Here is a 17,613-nt window from a genome sequence, read left to right as displayed (position 1 = left end):
ACCCCCGGGGCCTTGCCACCGAGGAGCTTTTTAACTACCTCAGCAACCTCAGCCCCAGAAATAGGAGAGCCCACCACAGACTCCCCAGGCACTGCTTCCTCATAGGAAGACGTGTTGGTGGGATTGAGGAGGTCTTCGAAGTATTCCCTCCACCGATCCACAACATCCGCAGTCGAGGTCAGCAGAACACCATCCTCACCATACACGGTGTTGATAGTGCACTGCTTCCCCTTCCTGAGGCAGCGGATGGTGGACCAGAATTGCTTCGAAGCCGTCCGGAAGTCGTTTTCCATGGCCTCACCGAACTCCTCCCATGTCCGAGTTTTTGCCTCTGCGACCGCTGAAGCCGCACACCGCTTGGCCTGTCGGTACTTGTCCGCTGCCTCAGGAGTCCTATGAGCCAAAAGAACCCGATAGGACTCCTTCTTCAGCTTGACGGCATCCCTCACCGCCGGTGTCCACCAACGGGTTCTAGGATTACCGCCACGACAAGCACCAACTACCTTGCGGCCACAGCTCCAATCAGCCGCCTCGACAATAGAGGCGCGGAACATGGTCCATTCGGACTCAATATCCAGCACCTCCCTCGTGACATGTTCAAAGTTCTTCCGGAGGTGGGAATTGAAACTCTCTGTGACAGGAGACTCTGCCAGACGTTCCCAGCAAACCCTCACTATGCGTTTGGGCCTGCCAGGTCTGTCCGGCATCCTCCCCCACCATCGCAGCCAACTCACCACCAGGTGGTGATCGGTAGAAAGCTCCGCCCCTCTCTTCACCCGAGTGTCCAAAACATGAGGCCGCAAATCCGATGACACAACTACAAAGTCGATCATGGAACTGCGGCCTAGGGTGTCCTGGTGCCAAGTGCACATATGGACACCCTTATGTTTGAACATGGTGTTCATTATGGACAATCTGTGACGGTTTTTTGTGCAAATTGTTTTTTTTAGGTATCAATTTTTTGATTAAAAACATTTAACAATTATTATTGATACTATCTTATTTTTTATATATTTTATTTATTTTATTTTATGTATATATTTTTTTTCATTCAGATCAAATCATGGTTTATTAATTCGAAATCGATTAATATTTTTCGAGAATCAATTTAAAAAAAACTCATTTGTTTAGTTTTTTTTGTGCAAATTATTTTTTTTAGCTATCAATTTTTTGATTAAAAACATTTAACAATTATTATTGATATTAATATTTAATTTTATTTTTATTTTTTTATTTTTTTTTCCAGATCAAATCGTGGTCTATTAATTCTAAATCGATTCATAATTTTCGAGAATCAATTTGAAAAAACTAATTTGTTTTAGTATTTGTGCAAATTGTTTTTTTTAGGTATCAATTTTTTGATTAAAACATTTAACAATTATTATTGATACTATTTTATTTTTTGTATATTTTATTTTTTTAATTTTATATATATATATTTTTTTATTCAGATCAAATCATGGTTTATTAATTCAAAATCGATTAATATGTTTCGAGAACCAATTTAAAAAAACTAATTTGTTTAGTTTTTTTGTGCAAATTATTTTTTTTAGCTAATGATTAAAAACATTTAACAATTATTATTGATATTAATATTTAATTTAATTGTTTATTTTATTTTTATTTTTTCAGATCAAATCGTGGTTTATTAATTCTAAATCGATTCATAATTTTCGAGAATCAATTTGAAAATAAATTGTTTAGTTTTTTGTGCAAATTCTTTTTTTTAGGTATATATTTTTTGATTAAAAACAATTAACAATTATTATTGATATTCATATTTTGATTTAATTTAATTTATATATATTTATTTTGTTTTATTTATACATTTATTTTATTTTATTTATATATTTATTTTATTTCATTCAGATCAATTTGTGGTTTAATTCAAATAATTTTTTTTACCATTTTCAAAAAAATTCCCGCTTTTTCCGAAATTCCCAAGTTTTGGGAAATTCCTATTGAAATCAATGGGACTGTGGAAGACTTGCTCTTCCGGGTTCTTCAGACCACCAATCACGGACATGACAGCTTCGTTCATAGTTCTGAACAATGATTCATTTTTCAATATGCGTCTTTTTTTGTGTTTTTCAGCCATCGTCTCTGAGTTAGTCTCGCTCTCGCTCTCGCTCGCTCTCTAACTTCCTTCTCCTCTCCGGCTGCTGCCTTTTAACAGAGCGACAGGTGATTAGATAATCAGACCTAGGTGGGCCATCTACACACCTGTCGCTAATCTCGAAGCCTGTCCTGGCACACCTTGTTTCGCTGCAGGTCTGCAGGCCACGCCCCCCCCCACAGGGACATTCTTTAAAGTTCCACAATTCTTACATTTTTTTTTTTATTCAAACCATTCCATCTTCAAAATATTCAGCCTGTTTGGGAATTGTGTACTCTTCTTCAACTAATGGAAAAACATTTCCAGGATTTCAGTTCAACTTCAGCATTGGAGCATTCACACGCAATTCCTTCAGGAATTTCCTCATCTAGTTATTATTATTATTATTATCATATACCAAATACATTATAAGAATCGTGTTGAATCGAAAATCGATTCTGAATCAAATTGAATTGTGTGTCTGCATAAGGATTCCCCACCTCTAGTGTTCTGTGCACAGCACACTGAGATGTGTGAGAAATTTCAAGTCAGTCTTGTCGGGGGTTAAACTTGGGGAGTGTCATAACGGCAACCCCCATGTGGGGCATTTGTCAGAAAATAATAGCACAACCAACACTGTAGTTGTGCACATTTTGGACACATATTAGACCAAAAATACAAGAAAAAAAATCTGTCTGGAGCCACAAACATTTTTTAAGTCTTATATAAGTGCTATAATGAAGGCAACACAGGATGTAAGTGTCTATATTAGCTATATTAGCCTACTATCAAAATGATATGTGTCCCAGGCGGACGCAAATCTTTGTTACAGAAATGTTGACATTTTTATATTTATTTAAAAAAATTTTACAACATTGGAAAACATTCGTAAAATAGAGGTTTCTCAGAGGGTGAAATAACTCCTGGAAATTACTGGCTTATAATGGTCAAAGGTATAGATGTGTGTGTCCAAGTTAAAGGAAACGGCAGGCTGTCTTCGTCTAATGGATTTATTACAATCTTTGCAAGCTGGGTAACGTTTGCTGTGGTCTGGAACAACATGGCACGCAAACAACTATCCGACATGCAGCCAATATTACATACAGATAATGTGCCATGAGACATGCAAACATAAATTAAATACACAGAGGACATAAGTAAAGGAAATTGAATTACCATGAATTGATTTGCGTGGACTTTTCAACTTAAACAAGTTGAAAGTCGTATTTGGGTGTTACCATTTAGTGGTCAATTGTACGGAATATGTACTATACTGTGCATTCTACTAATAAAAGCTTCAATCAGTCAAAAAAAGCTAAAATATACCTACAAACGAGGCATAATGATGCAATATGTACATACAGCTAGCCTAAATAGCATGTTAGCATCGATTAGCTTGCAGTCATGCGCTGATGACCAAATATACCCGATTAGCTCACCAAACAAGTCAATAACATCAACAAAGCACACCTTTTGTGCATTAACGCACAGTATAAAACGTTTGGTGGACAAAATGAGACCGAGGAGGAGTGGCATAAAACACGTCTTTCTGTGGCAGCGACGGAGAAAGCTGTGCATGCAAACAAACTACGGTGGGTTCAAGAATTGACGAAAATAGGACAAAACGGCGCTCGCCCAATACTCTCATAAGTGAAGCATGTATAACATAAACAGTGGGATTTCGGTTTGTGTCATGTTTGTTCTCCTACAGAAACCATATTAAAACGAAAATTATATTTCTCTTTTTCCATTTTCATTCATTTTTGAAAAAGCTCCAGGGAGTTAAGACTTACTATTGTGATAAAATGAGGAGAATTGAAGAACATCAAATTTCACTTTTTTTTTGCAGGTTTTTTTCCTGCTGTATTCCGCTCCTCTCTTCTTTCAAAGTGACCCAGCCCACACGCTCCCTCCATAGATAACGCCTGATAAATCACCTCCTTGCCGCTCCTCGTAGGCGTCCAAGTGTGCAGCAGGTGTTAGCGCCTCAAATTAACGGCAAGTTTGCTTGACCGGCGCCAATGTCAAATGGCGGCAAAACATCTGTCAGTGGCCTTAATCCCACGTGCGTTAAGAGCGTGTTAGGCCAAGAGGAGATTTATAAATGCATCATTTACAAATAATATTTGTCTTTCTCGTGATAACACAACATTTATTTTCTTCTTTTGCAACGTGATGCTGACACTGACTCGATTGATTAAAGCAGGGATGTCAAACTGGTTTTCATTGAGGGCCACATCGTGCCATCAGGCTTGTAACAGTAAATGTATGAATTTGCATCTGAATTTAATTTTTAATTATATAAATTGTTTTAAGTAGACTCTGGATTTTACACTAAAAACTTTACATTTACAAAATTTTACTATAAAATATAGTGTTTTTTATTTATTTTATTTTTTTATTATTTTACAACATTTTACGGTAAATGGAAAAACAGTACCACTGTTTTTTGGTAGGTTTTGTGTTAAAACCTGGTTTTTACAACATTATATTGTTAATGGGAAAACAGTACAATTCTTTTTTTTTTTTTATTCTGGCAACTTGGCTGCCAGTTTTTCTACCGTAAAAACAAATGTACCGTCTTTCCATTTACAGTAAATACACCGTTAAAAACAACAACCGTAGATTTTACAGTCAAAAACTGCCAGCTCAGTCAATAGAATTTTAACGCAAAAACTGGTAGCATTTTTTTTCAATTTACAGTAAAATGCTGTAAAGAACAACATAAAAAGGAAAAAGCTGGCAGCTTAGTTACCAGAATTTTTGTGTTAAATTTACATTGGTTTTTACAACATGGAAAAACAGTAAAAAAAATAAAAAAATATTCTAGCAACTTAGCTGCCAGTTTTTCTACCGTAAAAACAAATGTACCGTCTTTCCATGTACAGTAAATACACCGTTAAAAACAACAACTGTAGATTTTACAGTCAAAAATTGGCAGCTCAGTTAACAGAATTTTAACGCAAAAACTGGTAGTATTTTTTTTTTCAATTAACAGTAAAATGCTGTAAAGAACAACATAAAAAGGAAAAAGCTGGCAGCTTAGTTACATTTTTGTGTTAAATTTACATTGGTTTTTACAACATGATATTGTTAATGGAAAAACAGTAAAAAAAAAAAAAATTATTCTGGCAACTTAGCTGCCAGTTTTTCTACCGTAAAAACAAATGTACCGTCTTTCCATGTACAGTAAATACACCGTTAAAACAACAACTGTAGATTTTACCGTCAAAAATTGGCAGCTCAGTTAACAGAATTTTAACGCAACGGTAATAGTTTTTTTCAATTCATAGTAATATGCTGTAAAGAACAACATAAAATATAATTGTTATTAATTTGATGGGTAGTTTTCTGTAAATTTAAGTATATTTTTGTTTATTTTTATTTATACAAAAACAAGTTTGGAAAGCATTATAATATACTGTAATATTTGTTGCAATATTGGATACTATTAAAGTAGACTGTCGATTTGACAGTAAAAACTTTTACTGTAAAATATAGTGTTTTCTGGGTTTTTTTTGTTTTTTTTTACAACATTTTACGGTAAATGGAAAAATAGGACCACTGTTTTTTTGGGAGGGTTTACGTAAGCTGCCAAAATTTTTGTGTTTTTGTGGTTTTTCCAACATGATATTGTTAATGGAAAAACAGTAAAAAAAAAAATATTATTCTGGCAACTTAGCTGCCAGTTTTTATACCCTGAAAATTTACAGTAATACACAAAACAACTGTAGATTTTACAGTCAAAAACTGGCAGCTCAGTCAACAAAATTTTAACGCAAAAAACTGTAGTTTTTTTCAATTTACAGTAATATGCTGTAAAGGAAAATGTCATTTTTATTAATTTGTTGGGTAGTTTGTTGTAAAGTTAAGTATATTTTTGTTTAATTTTATTTAGACAAAAACATGTTGGGAAAGCATGATAATAGACTGTAATATTTGTTGCAATATTGGATACTATTAAAGTAGACTGTCGATTTTACAGTAAAAACTTTACATTTACAACATTTTACTGTAAAATATAGTGTTTTTTTGGGTTTTTGTTTTTTTTTACAACATTTTACGGTAAATGGAAAAACAATACCACTGTTCTTTGGGGGGGTTTAGGGAAAAAGTTGGTAGCTTAGTTGCCAGAATTTGTGTGTTTAAATGTAAAAACATTTTTACAACATGATATTGTTAATGGAAAAACAGTCCTTTTTTTTTTTTTTTATTCTGGCAACTTAACTGCCGGTTTTGCTACCGTAAAAACAAATGTACCGTCTTTCCATTTACGGTACAGTAAAGACACCGTTAAAAACAACAACCGTAGAATTTGCAGTCAAAATCTGGCAGCTCAGTCAACAAAATTTTAACGCAAAAAACACTAGTAGTTTTTTTAAATTTACAGTATTATGCTGTAAATAACAACGTAAAATGTATTGTCATTTTTATTAATTTGATGGGTAGTTTGCTGTAAAGTTAAGTATTTTTGTTTATTTTTATTTAGACAAAAGCATGCTGGGAAAGCATGATAATATACTGTAATATTTGTTGCAATATTGGATACTATTAAAGTAGGCTGTCGATTTTACAGTAAAAACCTTACATTCACAACATTTTACTGTAAAAGAGTGTTTTTTTGGGGGGGGCGGGGTCTACAACATTTTACGGTAAATGAAAAAACAATAACACTGTTTTTTGTTTTTTTTGGCGGGGGGGGATTTAGGGAAAAAGCTGGCAGCTTAGTTGCCAGAATTTTAGTGTTTAAATTGACATTGTTTTTTATAACATAAGAGGTTAACCTCTTAAGGCCCAAGCTGTTTGTTTACATGCTTTTTTTATGTATCTTTGCTATTTGGGCTTTTTGGATCCTAACTAGAATAAAAACTAAGATTCATCTTTTGATATGATGTACTTAGTCCATAAGTACACTAATGTGTACTTCATGTTTAGTGACATGTTAATTCTTATTTTTACACTTTTTTTTCCAAAATCCATTGTATGTTATACTCTCCTGACACCACCAGATGGCAGTATAAGTGTCCACATATGAGGCCATAAAACCCCGATTCAGTAGCGTACACAATTTTGGAAATAAGAGCTAAAAGGTGCTGTCCACGCATGTGGCCACTAAGGCCTTTTTAATGGAAAAACAGTACAAGTTATTTTTTTATTCTGGCAACTTAGCTGCCAGTTTTCTTACCGTAAAAACAAATGTCCCGTCTTTCCATTTACAGTAAATACACCGTTAAAAACAACAAACGTAGATTTTACAGTCAAAAACTAGTAGCTCAGTCAACAGAATTTTAACGCAAAAACAGGTAGTAGATTTTTTTCAATTTACAGTAATATGCTGTAAAGAACAACATAACATTTTATTTTTATTAATTTGATGGGTAGTTTGCTGTAAAGTTAAGTATTTTTGTTTATTTTTATTTAGACAATAACATGTTTGGAAAGCATGATAATATACTGTAATATTTGTTGCAATTTTGGATACTATTAAAGTAGACTGTCTATTTTACAGTAAAAACTTTACATTTACAACATTTTACTGGAAAATAGTGTATTTTTTTTATTTTTTATAACATTTTACGGTTAATGGAAAAACGGTACCACTGTTCTTTGGGGGAGGGGTTTTACGGGAAAAACTGTCAGCTCAGTTACCAGAATTTTTGTGGAAAATGTACATTGTTTTTTACAACATGATATTGTTAATGGTAAAACAGTACAAGTTATTTTGTTGTTATGGCAACTTAGCTGCCAGTTTTTGTACCGCAAAAACAAATACATAAAGCGTATATTTTACAGTCAAAAACTGCCAGCTCAGTCAACAAAATTAACGCAAAAACAGTAGTATTTTATTATTATTTTTAACAGTAATATGCATTAAAGAACATTGTAAAAGTTTCATTTTTATTAATTTGATGGGTAGTTTGCTGTAAAGTGAAGTATTTTTATTTAGACAAAAACATGTTTGGAAAGTATGATAATATATCTGTTGCAATATTGGATACTATTAAAGTAGACTGTCGATTTTACAGTAAAAACTTTACATTTACAAAATGTTACTGTAAAATAGTATTTTTGTTTTTCTTTACAACATTTTACGGTAAAGGAAAAAAAAATACCACTGTTTTTTTGTTTGTTTTTTTTGGGGGGGGGGGGAAGCTGGCAGCTTTGTTGCCAGAATTGTTGTGTTAAATTGACTTTGTTTTTTACAACATAATATTGTTAATGGAAAAAGAGTACAAGTTATTTTTTTATTCTGGCAACTTAGCTGCCAGTTTTTATACCGTAAAAACAAGTGTACCGTCTTTCCATTTACAGTAATACATCATTTAAAAACTGTAGATTTTATGGTCAAAAACTGGCAGCTCAGTCAACAAAATTTTAACACAAAAAAAACGTAGTTTTTTTTTCAATTTACAGTAATATGCTGTAAAGAAAAATTAAATTTGTATTAATTTGATGGGTAGTTTGCTGTAAAGTTAAGTATATTTTTGTTTATTTTTATTTGGACAAAAACTTGTTTGGAAAGCATGATTATAGACTGTAATATTTGTTGCAATATTGGATACTATTAAAGTAGACTGTTGATTTTACAGTAAAAACTTTACATTTACAACATTTTACTGTAATATATAGTATTTTTTGGGGGTTGTGTTTTTTTTTACAACATTTTACCGTAAATGGAAAAACAATGCCACTGTTTTTTGGGGGGGTTTAGGGAAAAAGCCGGCAGCTTAGTTGCCAGAATTTGTGTGTTTAAATGTAAACATTTTTTTACAACATGATATTGTTAATGGAAAAACAGTACCATTTAATTGTTTTTATTCTGGCAACTTAACTGCCGGTTTTGCTACCGTAAAAACAAATGTACTGTCTTTCCATTTACAGTAAATACACCGTTAAAAACAACAACCGTAGATTTTACAGTCAAAAACTGGCAGCTCAGTCAACAGAATTTTAACGCAAAAAACACTAGTAGTTTTTTTAAATTTACAGTATTATGCTGTAAATAACAATGTAAAATGTATTGTCATTTTTATTAATTTGATGGGTAGTTTGCTGTAAAGTTAAGTATTTTTGTTTATTTTTATTTAGACAAAAACATGTTGGGAAAGCATGATAATATACTGTAATATCTGTTGCAATATTGGATACTATTAAAGTAGACTGTCGATTTTACAGTAAAAACTTTACATTCACAAGATTTTACTGTAAAAGAGTGGGGGTTTTTTGGAGGGAGGGGTCTACAACAATTTACGGTAAATGGAAAAACAATACTACTGTTTTTTGTTTTCTTTGGGGTGGGGGATTTAGGGAAAAAGCTGGCAGCTTAGTTGCCAGAATTTTAGTGTTTAAATTGGCATTGTTTTTTATAACATAACAGGTTAACCTCTTAAGGCCCAAGCTGTTTGTTTACATGCTTTTTTTTTATTTATCTTTGCTATTTGGGCTTATTGGATCCTAACTAGAATAAAAGCTAAGATTCATCTTTTGATATGATGTACTTAGTCCATAAGTACACAAAAGTGTACTTCATGTTTCATGACTTCATGTTTAGTGACATGCTAATTCTTATTTTTACACTTTTTTTTCCAAAATCCATTGTATGTTATACTCTTCTGACACCACCAGATGGCAGTATAAGTGTCCACATAAGTGGCCATAAAACCCCGATTCAGTAGCGTACACAATTTTGGAAATAAGAGCTAAAAGGTGCTGTCCACGCATGTGGCCACTAAGGCCTTTTTAATGGAAAAACAGTACAAGTTATTTTTTTATTCTGGGAACTTAGCTGCCAGTTTTCCTACCGTAAAAACAAATGTACCGTCTTTCCATTTACAGTAATTACACCGTTAAAAACAGTCAACAGAATTTTAACACAAAAACCGATAGTAGTTTTTCTTAAATTTACAGTAATATGCTGTAAAGAACAACGTAACATTTTATTTTTATTAATTTGATTGGTAGTTTGCTGTAAAGTTAAGAATTTTTGTTTATTGTTTTTTAGACAAAAACATGTTTGGAAAGCATGATAATATACTGTAATATTTGTTGCAATATTGGATACTATTAAAGTAGACTGTCGATTTTACAGTAAAAACTTTACATTTACAAAATGTTACTGTAAAAAAAATTTTTTTAAATATTTTTTACAACATTTTACGGTAAATGGAAAAACGGTAACACTGTTTTTTGGGGGACGGGGTTTACGGAAAAAGCTGGCAGCTTAGTTACCAGAATTTTTGTGGAAAATGTACATTGTTTTTTTACAAAATGATATTGTTAATGGAAAAACAGTACAAGTTTTTTTTTTATTCTGGCAACTTAGCTGCCAGTTTTTATACCGTTAAAAACAAATTTTAAAAAAACAACCGTAGATTTTACAGTCAGAAACTGGCAGCTCAGTCAACAGAATTTTAACACAAAAACCGGTAGTAGTTTTTTTATTTATTTACAGTAATATGCTGTAAAGAACAACATAAAATTTTATTTGTATTAATTTGATGGGTAGTTTGCTGTAAAGTTAAGTATTTTTGTTTATTTTTATTTAGACAAAAACATGTTTGGAAAGCATGATAATATACTGTAATATTTGTTGCAATATTAGATACTATTAAAGTAGACTGTCGATTTGACAGCAAAAACTTTACATTTACAAAATTTTACTGTAAAATATAGTTTTTTTTATTTATTTATTTTACAACATTTTACGGTAAATGGAAAAACAGTACCATTAATGCTGAAAGGTACATACAGGTTTTGGAACAACATATGCTGCCATCTGAGCGCCGTCTTTTTCATGGACGCCCCTGCTTATTTCAGCAAGACAATACCAAGCCACATTCAGCACGTGTTACAACAGCGTGGCTTGGTAAAAAAAAGAGTGCGGGTACTCTCCTGGTCCGCCTGCAGTCCAGACCTGTCCCGTCAAAAATGTGTGGCGCATTATGAAGCGTAAAATACGACTTGAACGACTGAAGCTCTACATGAAACAAGAATGGGAAAGAATTCTACTGTCAAAACAATTAGTTTCCTCAGTTCCCAATCGTTTATTGAGTGTTGTTAAAAGAAAAGGTGATGTAACACAGTGGTGAACATGCCCTTTCCCAACTACTTTGGCACATGTTGCAGCCGTGAAATTCTAAGTTATTTTTTATTTGCAAAAAAAATAATAAAGTTTATGAGTTTGAACATCAAATATCTTGTCTTTGTAGTGAATATGGGTTGCAAAGGATTTGCAAATCATTGTATTCCGTTTATATTTACATCTAACACAATTTCCCAACTTTGTACTTGTCGTCGAGCACGAAACAGAAGCTCGACGACGGCGCCAAAAAAAATCCCAAGGCGCGGAAACAGATGCTGGACCAGCACCGAGACGCTCTCATCGACTCCCATTAGCAAAAAGGTAGAATTCCCACGGTCCGACATCATTATGCGCCAGCGGCCTCCGAGTGAGCCGTGACCGACTGACCACGGACGAACCCTCAAATTGATTTTTTTGGGGGGTTTTTTCTTGTCCTTTTACCACACAAACACTGCAGATGATAAATAAGCTTCTTTTTTTGGGGGCTAATAAAGCTGCAGTCAGAGTGAATGTCAGCTGCATTAGCGGCTGATGAAAGGCGGCGTAGAGACACACACACACACACACACACACACACACACACACACACACACACACACACACACACACACACTGGTAGGAAAGAGCGTTCCCTCAACTTTTGTAAAACAGGATGTCAGATGCTAAGAAACAGGTTGGACATCCTGTAGAGGATTAAAGAGACAATAGGATTAAAAGGACTAGCACGGTGTGAAACTATCTACTTTGTATTTAAATGACATGCGAGGCTTTGTGCAGGCATTATTGTGTTGCTTTATTTAGTAGGCCTGAGTAACTTGCAATATGATATAATGGGATATTCTGCCAGCGATATAGCAATCATGTTTGCTTGCAAGTTTGACACAAATTTACCATTTTAAGGCTATTTATTGGCCAGGTTGCACATTTTCCAACAACAAAATAACACACGGACTATAAGGCACACCTAAAATCCATTATTAAAAAAAAAAAAAAAAACTCAACAGTGCGCCTTATAACCCGGTGCGCCTAATGTACGGAATGATTATGGTTTCGCTTACCGACCTCGAAGCTATTTTATTTGGTACATGGTGTAATGATAAGTGTGACCAGTAGATGGCAGTCACACATAAGAGATACATGTTGACTGCAATATGATGGCAGACACATATAAGAGATACGTGTAGACTGTAATATGATGGCAGTCACACATAAGAGATACAGGTAAACGGCAATATGATGGCAGTCACATATAAGAGATACGGGTAGACTGCAATATGATGGCAGTCACACATAGGAGATACGGGTAGACAGCAAAATGATGGCAGTCGCACATAAGTGATACGTGTAGACTGCAATATGATGGCAGTCACACATAAGATATAGACTTAGACTTAGACTTAGACTTAGACAAACTTTAATGTAACTTGAGACAACGTTGATGTCTAACGTTGGATCCACGTTGTCGGTTGAAAAATGACCATATTTCAATGGTCAAATCCACGTCACGACCTGATATTAAATAAACGTTGTCAAAAAGCATTATGTTTCAACGTTGAGTCAGGACCTAATTCAACGTTGTGATGCAACATTCTGATAATTATTGGACTTAAACTTGACTACTGCTGTGTTTTTTCGAGAGCTGAAAGTGTGTTCCCACGTTGTAAAAGAGTCAATAAAAGTGGAACTTTTCAGGGTATCACCCTAGTCCCCAGACGATATTCTCCTAAAACTACAATAATTTACCTATACCCTCGGATTGGACTACCCAGAGATGTACACACATATACCACCTAATTCCAAAATATTGGACTTTAAGGTAACAATTTGTGACTTTTCTAGTACAAACATGTTGCAGTATGTTCCCAAGTTGTATAATTATCAATAAAAACAGAACTTTTCACAGTATCTCCCTAGTCTCTAGACGGTATTCGACGGTATAAAACTACAATCATTTACCTATACCCCCCAAATGGACTACAAGGTAACCATTGGTACCTTAGTACCCAGAGATGTACACACATATACCATCTAATGCCAAAATATTGGACTTTAAAGTAACAGTTTATGACTTTTCCAGTACAAACATGTTCCAGTATGTTCCCAAGTTGTATAATTATCAATAAAAACAGAACTTTTCAGAGTATCTCCCTAGTCCCAAGACGGTATTCGACGGAATAAAACTACAATCATTTACCTATACCCCCCAAATGGACTACAAGGTATCCGTTGGTACCTTTTAGTACCCAGAGATGTACACACATATACCACCTAATGCCAAAATATTGGACTTTAAGGTAACTGTTTATGACTTTGCTAGTACAAACATGTTCCAGTATGTTCCCAAGTTGTATAATTATCAATAAAAACAGAACTTTTCAGAGTATCTCCCTAGTCCCAAGACGGTATTCGACGGAATAAAACTACAATCATTTACCTATACCCCCCAAATGGACTACAAGGTATCCGTTGGTACCTTTTAGTACCCAGAGATGTACACACATATACCACCTAATGCCAAAATATTGGATTTTAAGGTAACTGTTTATGACTTTGCTAGTACAAACATGTTCCAGTATGTTCCCAAGTTGTATAATTATCAATAAAAACAGAACTTTTCAGAGCATCTCCCTAGTCCCAAGACAGTATTTGACGGTATAAAACCACAATCTTTTACTTATACCCCCCAATTAGACTACAAAGTAACCGCTGGTACCTTTTAATACCCAGATATGTACACACATATACCACCTAATGCCAAAATATTGGACTTTAAGGAAACAGTTTATGACTTTTCTAGTACAAACATGTTCCCCAAGTTGTATAGTTATCAATAAAAACAGAACTTTTCACAGTATCTTCCTAGTCCCAAGACGGTATTCGACGGAATAAAACTACATTCATTTACCTATAACCCCAAATGGACTACAAGGTAACCGTTGGTACCTTTTATTACCCAGAGATGTACACACATATACCACCTAATGTGAAGAGTAGGCCCCACTAGGGGGATATTCAGTGTCTTTAGGCATGCGTGAGCGATACGCACGTCTCCAGCGAGGTGGCAGTAGGGTGCTTTGTTCAAATAAATAAATATCAGGTTCTCAAGAGAATTTCAAACAAATAAAGAAACAGGAGTAGGCCCCCCTGAAGGGACTTAAATGTCTTTAGGTATGCTTGAGCGATACGCACTTCTCCAGCTAGGTGGCAGTAGGGTGCTTTGTGCAAATAAAAGAATATCAGGTTCTCAAGAGAATTTCAAACAAAAAAAGAAACAGGAGTAGGCCTCTCTGAGGGGACTTAAGTGTCTTTAGGCATGCTTGAGCGATACGCACGTCTCCAGCTAGGTGGCAGTAGGGTGCTTTGTGCAAAGAAATAAACATCAGGTTCTCAAGAGATTTTCAAATAAAAAAAGAGACAGGAGTATGCCCCCCTGAGGGGACTTAAGTGTCTTTAGGCATGCTTGAGCGATACGCAGGTCACCAGCTAGGTGCCAGTAGGGTGCTTTGTGCAGATAAATAAATATCAGGTTTTCAAGAGAATTTCATACAAAAAAAGAAACAGGAGTAGGCCCCTCTGAGGGGACTTAGATGTCTTTAGGCATGCTTGAGCGATACGCACTTATTCAGCTAGGTGGCAGTAGGGTGCTTTGTTCAAATAAATAAATATCAGGTTCTCAAGAGAATTTCAAACAAAAAAAGAAACAGGAGTAGGCCCCTCTGAGGGGACTTACGTGTCTTTAGGCATGCTTGAGCGATACGCATTTCTCCAGCTAGGTGGCAGTAGGGTGCTTTGTGCAGATAAATAAATATCAGGTTTTCAAGAGAATTTCAAACAAAAAAGAAACGGGAGTAGGCCCCTCTGAGGGGACTTACGTGTCTTTAGGCATGCTTGAGTGATACACACTTATTCAGCTAGGTGGCAGTAGGGTGCTTTGTGCAGATAAATAAACATCAAGTTCTCAAGAGAATTTCAAACAAAAAAAGAAACAGTAGTAGGACTTAAGTGTCTTTAGGCATGCTTGAGCGATACGCACGTCTCCAGCTAGGTGCCAGTAGGGTGCTTTGTGCAAAGAAATATCAGGTTCTCAAGAGAATTTCAAACAAAAAAAGGACCAGGAATAGGCCCCCCCTGAGAGGGACTTAAGTGTCTTTAGGCATGCTTGAGCGATACGCACTTATTCAGCTAGGTGGCAGTAGGGTGCTTTGTTCCAAAAAATAAATATCAGGTTCTCAAGAGAATTTCAAACAAATAAAGAAACAGGAGTAGGCCCCTCCGAGGGGACTTACGTGTCTTTAGGCATGCTTGAGCGATACGCACTTCTCCAGCTAGGTGGCAGTAGGGTGCTTTGTTCAAATAAATAAATATCAGGTTCTCAAGAGAATTTCAAACAAAAAAAGAAACAGTAGTAGGACTTAAGTGTCTTTAGGCATGCTTGAGCGATACGCACGTCTCCAGCTAGGTGCCAGTAGGGTGCTTTGTGCAAAGAAATATCAGGTTCTCAAGAGAATTTCAAATAAAAAAAAGAAACCTTGAAGACAATAATCGAGTAACACTAAATTAGCCTTTCCTGCGTGTTTATGGAATGTGAAAGGAAGCCCACACACAATTGGAAATTGGAACCCTTAATATCAGGCCCCCCGACATCGTACCCCAAAGGCTGCCCTCACCTGTACCAGTCCAGACCCTTCTCGTAGTTCCTGTCGAAGAAGTGCGGCTCGTTCCCCACCGCCCTGACATCCGGGTGCACCCTGAGAGCCTCCAGCAGCGCCCGGGTGCCGCCTTTCTTCACCCCGATGATGATGGCTTGCGGGAGCTTCTTCTCGCCGTAATCCGAGGTGCAGTTCACCCGCAGGTCGCCCTCCGTGGTGCTGACCGCCCGCTGGCGCGTGGCCTCGGTGGCGGACGGCGGCCGGGCATGGCGGTCCTCCTCCTCCTCGTCCTCCACCAGCGCCTCATCCCGGTGCACGATGGAGACCACCGTGCTCCTGTGGGTGAACTCGGCCTCCGCCGAGGTGGAGTAAAGTTGGTCCCTCACCAAAGTGGTCTCCTCGGTGGCCAGCCGAGCCTGGTAGGCAAAGTTGTCCTGCAGCGGGAACTGGAGCGAGTTGTAGCAGCTCATCAAGCTGTAGAACAAGTAGGTGACCGACAGGGACAGGGTGAACATGAACAAGATTTTCCTGGGCACTTTAGAGGTGAAAGTGCCGGACCAGAATGCCATCTCTGACAGCCGGGGTCCTCTCAGAGAAGTGGACAGACATGTTTCCACTCCGGGTCTTGCATGGACAAGAAAGGAAGACGATCAAAAATCCGCAAGAATCATATCCTGCTGCATGCCGAGGATGGACCGAGGCGAGCCGAGCACGCCGGGTCGCATATTTATAAGAAGGTGGTGAGTGGAAGAGAAGAAGAAGAAGAGGAGGAGGAGGAGGAGGAGGAGGAGGGAAGGGATCGTTCAATTTTTTTTCTTCTTTAAAGAATCGATTCACTGATGTCTGACAGACAATGTCACAAATTATTGGAGCCAACTTGCAAGGATCGTCAGGGCTGGCGTCCTTCCAAATGAGAGAGTCAGGAGGAGAAGAAGAAGAAAAGATGCTCGGCGGAGTGGTTTCCCTCTCTGCACGTGCGCAACACATCCGTCCAGAACCAGCCGCTAATCCGTGCAATACTAATAAATATAGTAATAATATGAATAATATGAATAATAATAATAATCCCCTTTGTTTTCAACTTGCACGTGTTTGGACGGAGGAGACGCGCCACAAAAAAAAAAAAACGCGTCCTGCTCGCTTGCTCGCTCGTTGCTTGTGGACGCGCGTGTTGGCAGCGTGAGCGCGTCCGAGGCGCACTCACTCACTCACTCACTCACTCACTCACTCACTGTGTGTGCGCGCCACCTTTTAAGCTCTCGTTTCAGAAAGCTGCTGCGTGACATTATTGCAATAGATAAAGTCTCCCCGTTTAGGAAAGGGGGGGAAAAAACAAAAAAACATGCTGTTGTTTTTTGTTTTTTTTAAAGCACGTTATTGTGCACAAAAGCTCTTGTCTGCTCCCTGCTGGTGTCCCGTTGAAGCACTTACACGTGCAGGGCCGGCCCTAGGCTGTGTGTGGCCCTGAACCAAAAAAAAAATTCAGCAACATTTTGGTCTTTATTATTAATCATTTATTGTGTGAATGCTCCAAAGCATTTTCTACACCAAAATGCATCTCTTTATTATTATTATTGTGTGAATGCTCCAAAGCATTTTCCACACCAAAATGCATCTATTTATTGTGTGAATGCTCATATGGTTTTCTACACCAAAATTCATCAATTTATGGTGTGAATGCTCATATGGTTTTCTACACCAAAATGTAGCTATTTATTATTGTGAATGCTCTGAAACATACACACATATAGTTTTCTACACCAAAATGAAACTATTTATTGTGTGAA

The 17,613-nt window shown here is 36.4% G+C and overlaps 1 protein-coding gene across 1 annotated transcript in view; it reads right to left on the bottom strand.

Moving 5' to 3' along the window:
- hs3st4 (heparan sulfate (glucosamine) 3-O-sulfotransferase 4) overlaps positions 1-16,972 on the bottom strand; it is a 292,481-nt gene extending 275,509 nt beyond the window's left edge. The window contains exon 1 of the mRNA XM_061981998.2: positions 15,845-16,972. Coding sequence (XP_061837982.2) covers positions 15,845-16,395 — 551 coding nt within the window. The 5' untranslated portion in view covers positions 16,396-16,972. The remainder of the gene's footprint in view (positions 1-15,844) is intronic.
- Positions 16,973-17,613: the final 641 nt, after the last annotated feature.

The sequence above is a fragment of the Nerophis lumbriciformis genome, linkage group LG24, assembly GCF_033978685.3.
Source record: "Nerophis lumbriciformis linkage group LG24, RoL_Nlum_v2.1, whole genome shotgun sequence".
Classification (NCBI taxonomy): Eukaryota; Metazoa; Chordata; class Actinopteri; order Syngnathiformes; family Syngnathidae; genus Nerophis; species Nerophis lumbriciformis.
Note: the sequence above shows the minus strand (reverse complement) of the source record. Positions and strands in the feature narration are given on the sequence as shown.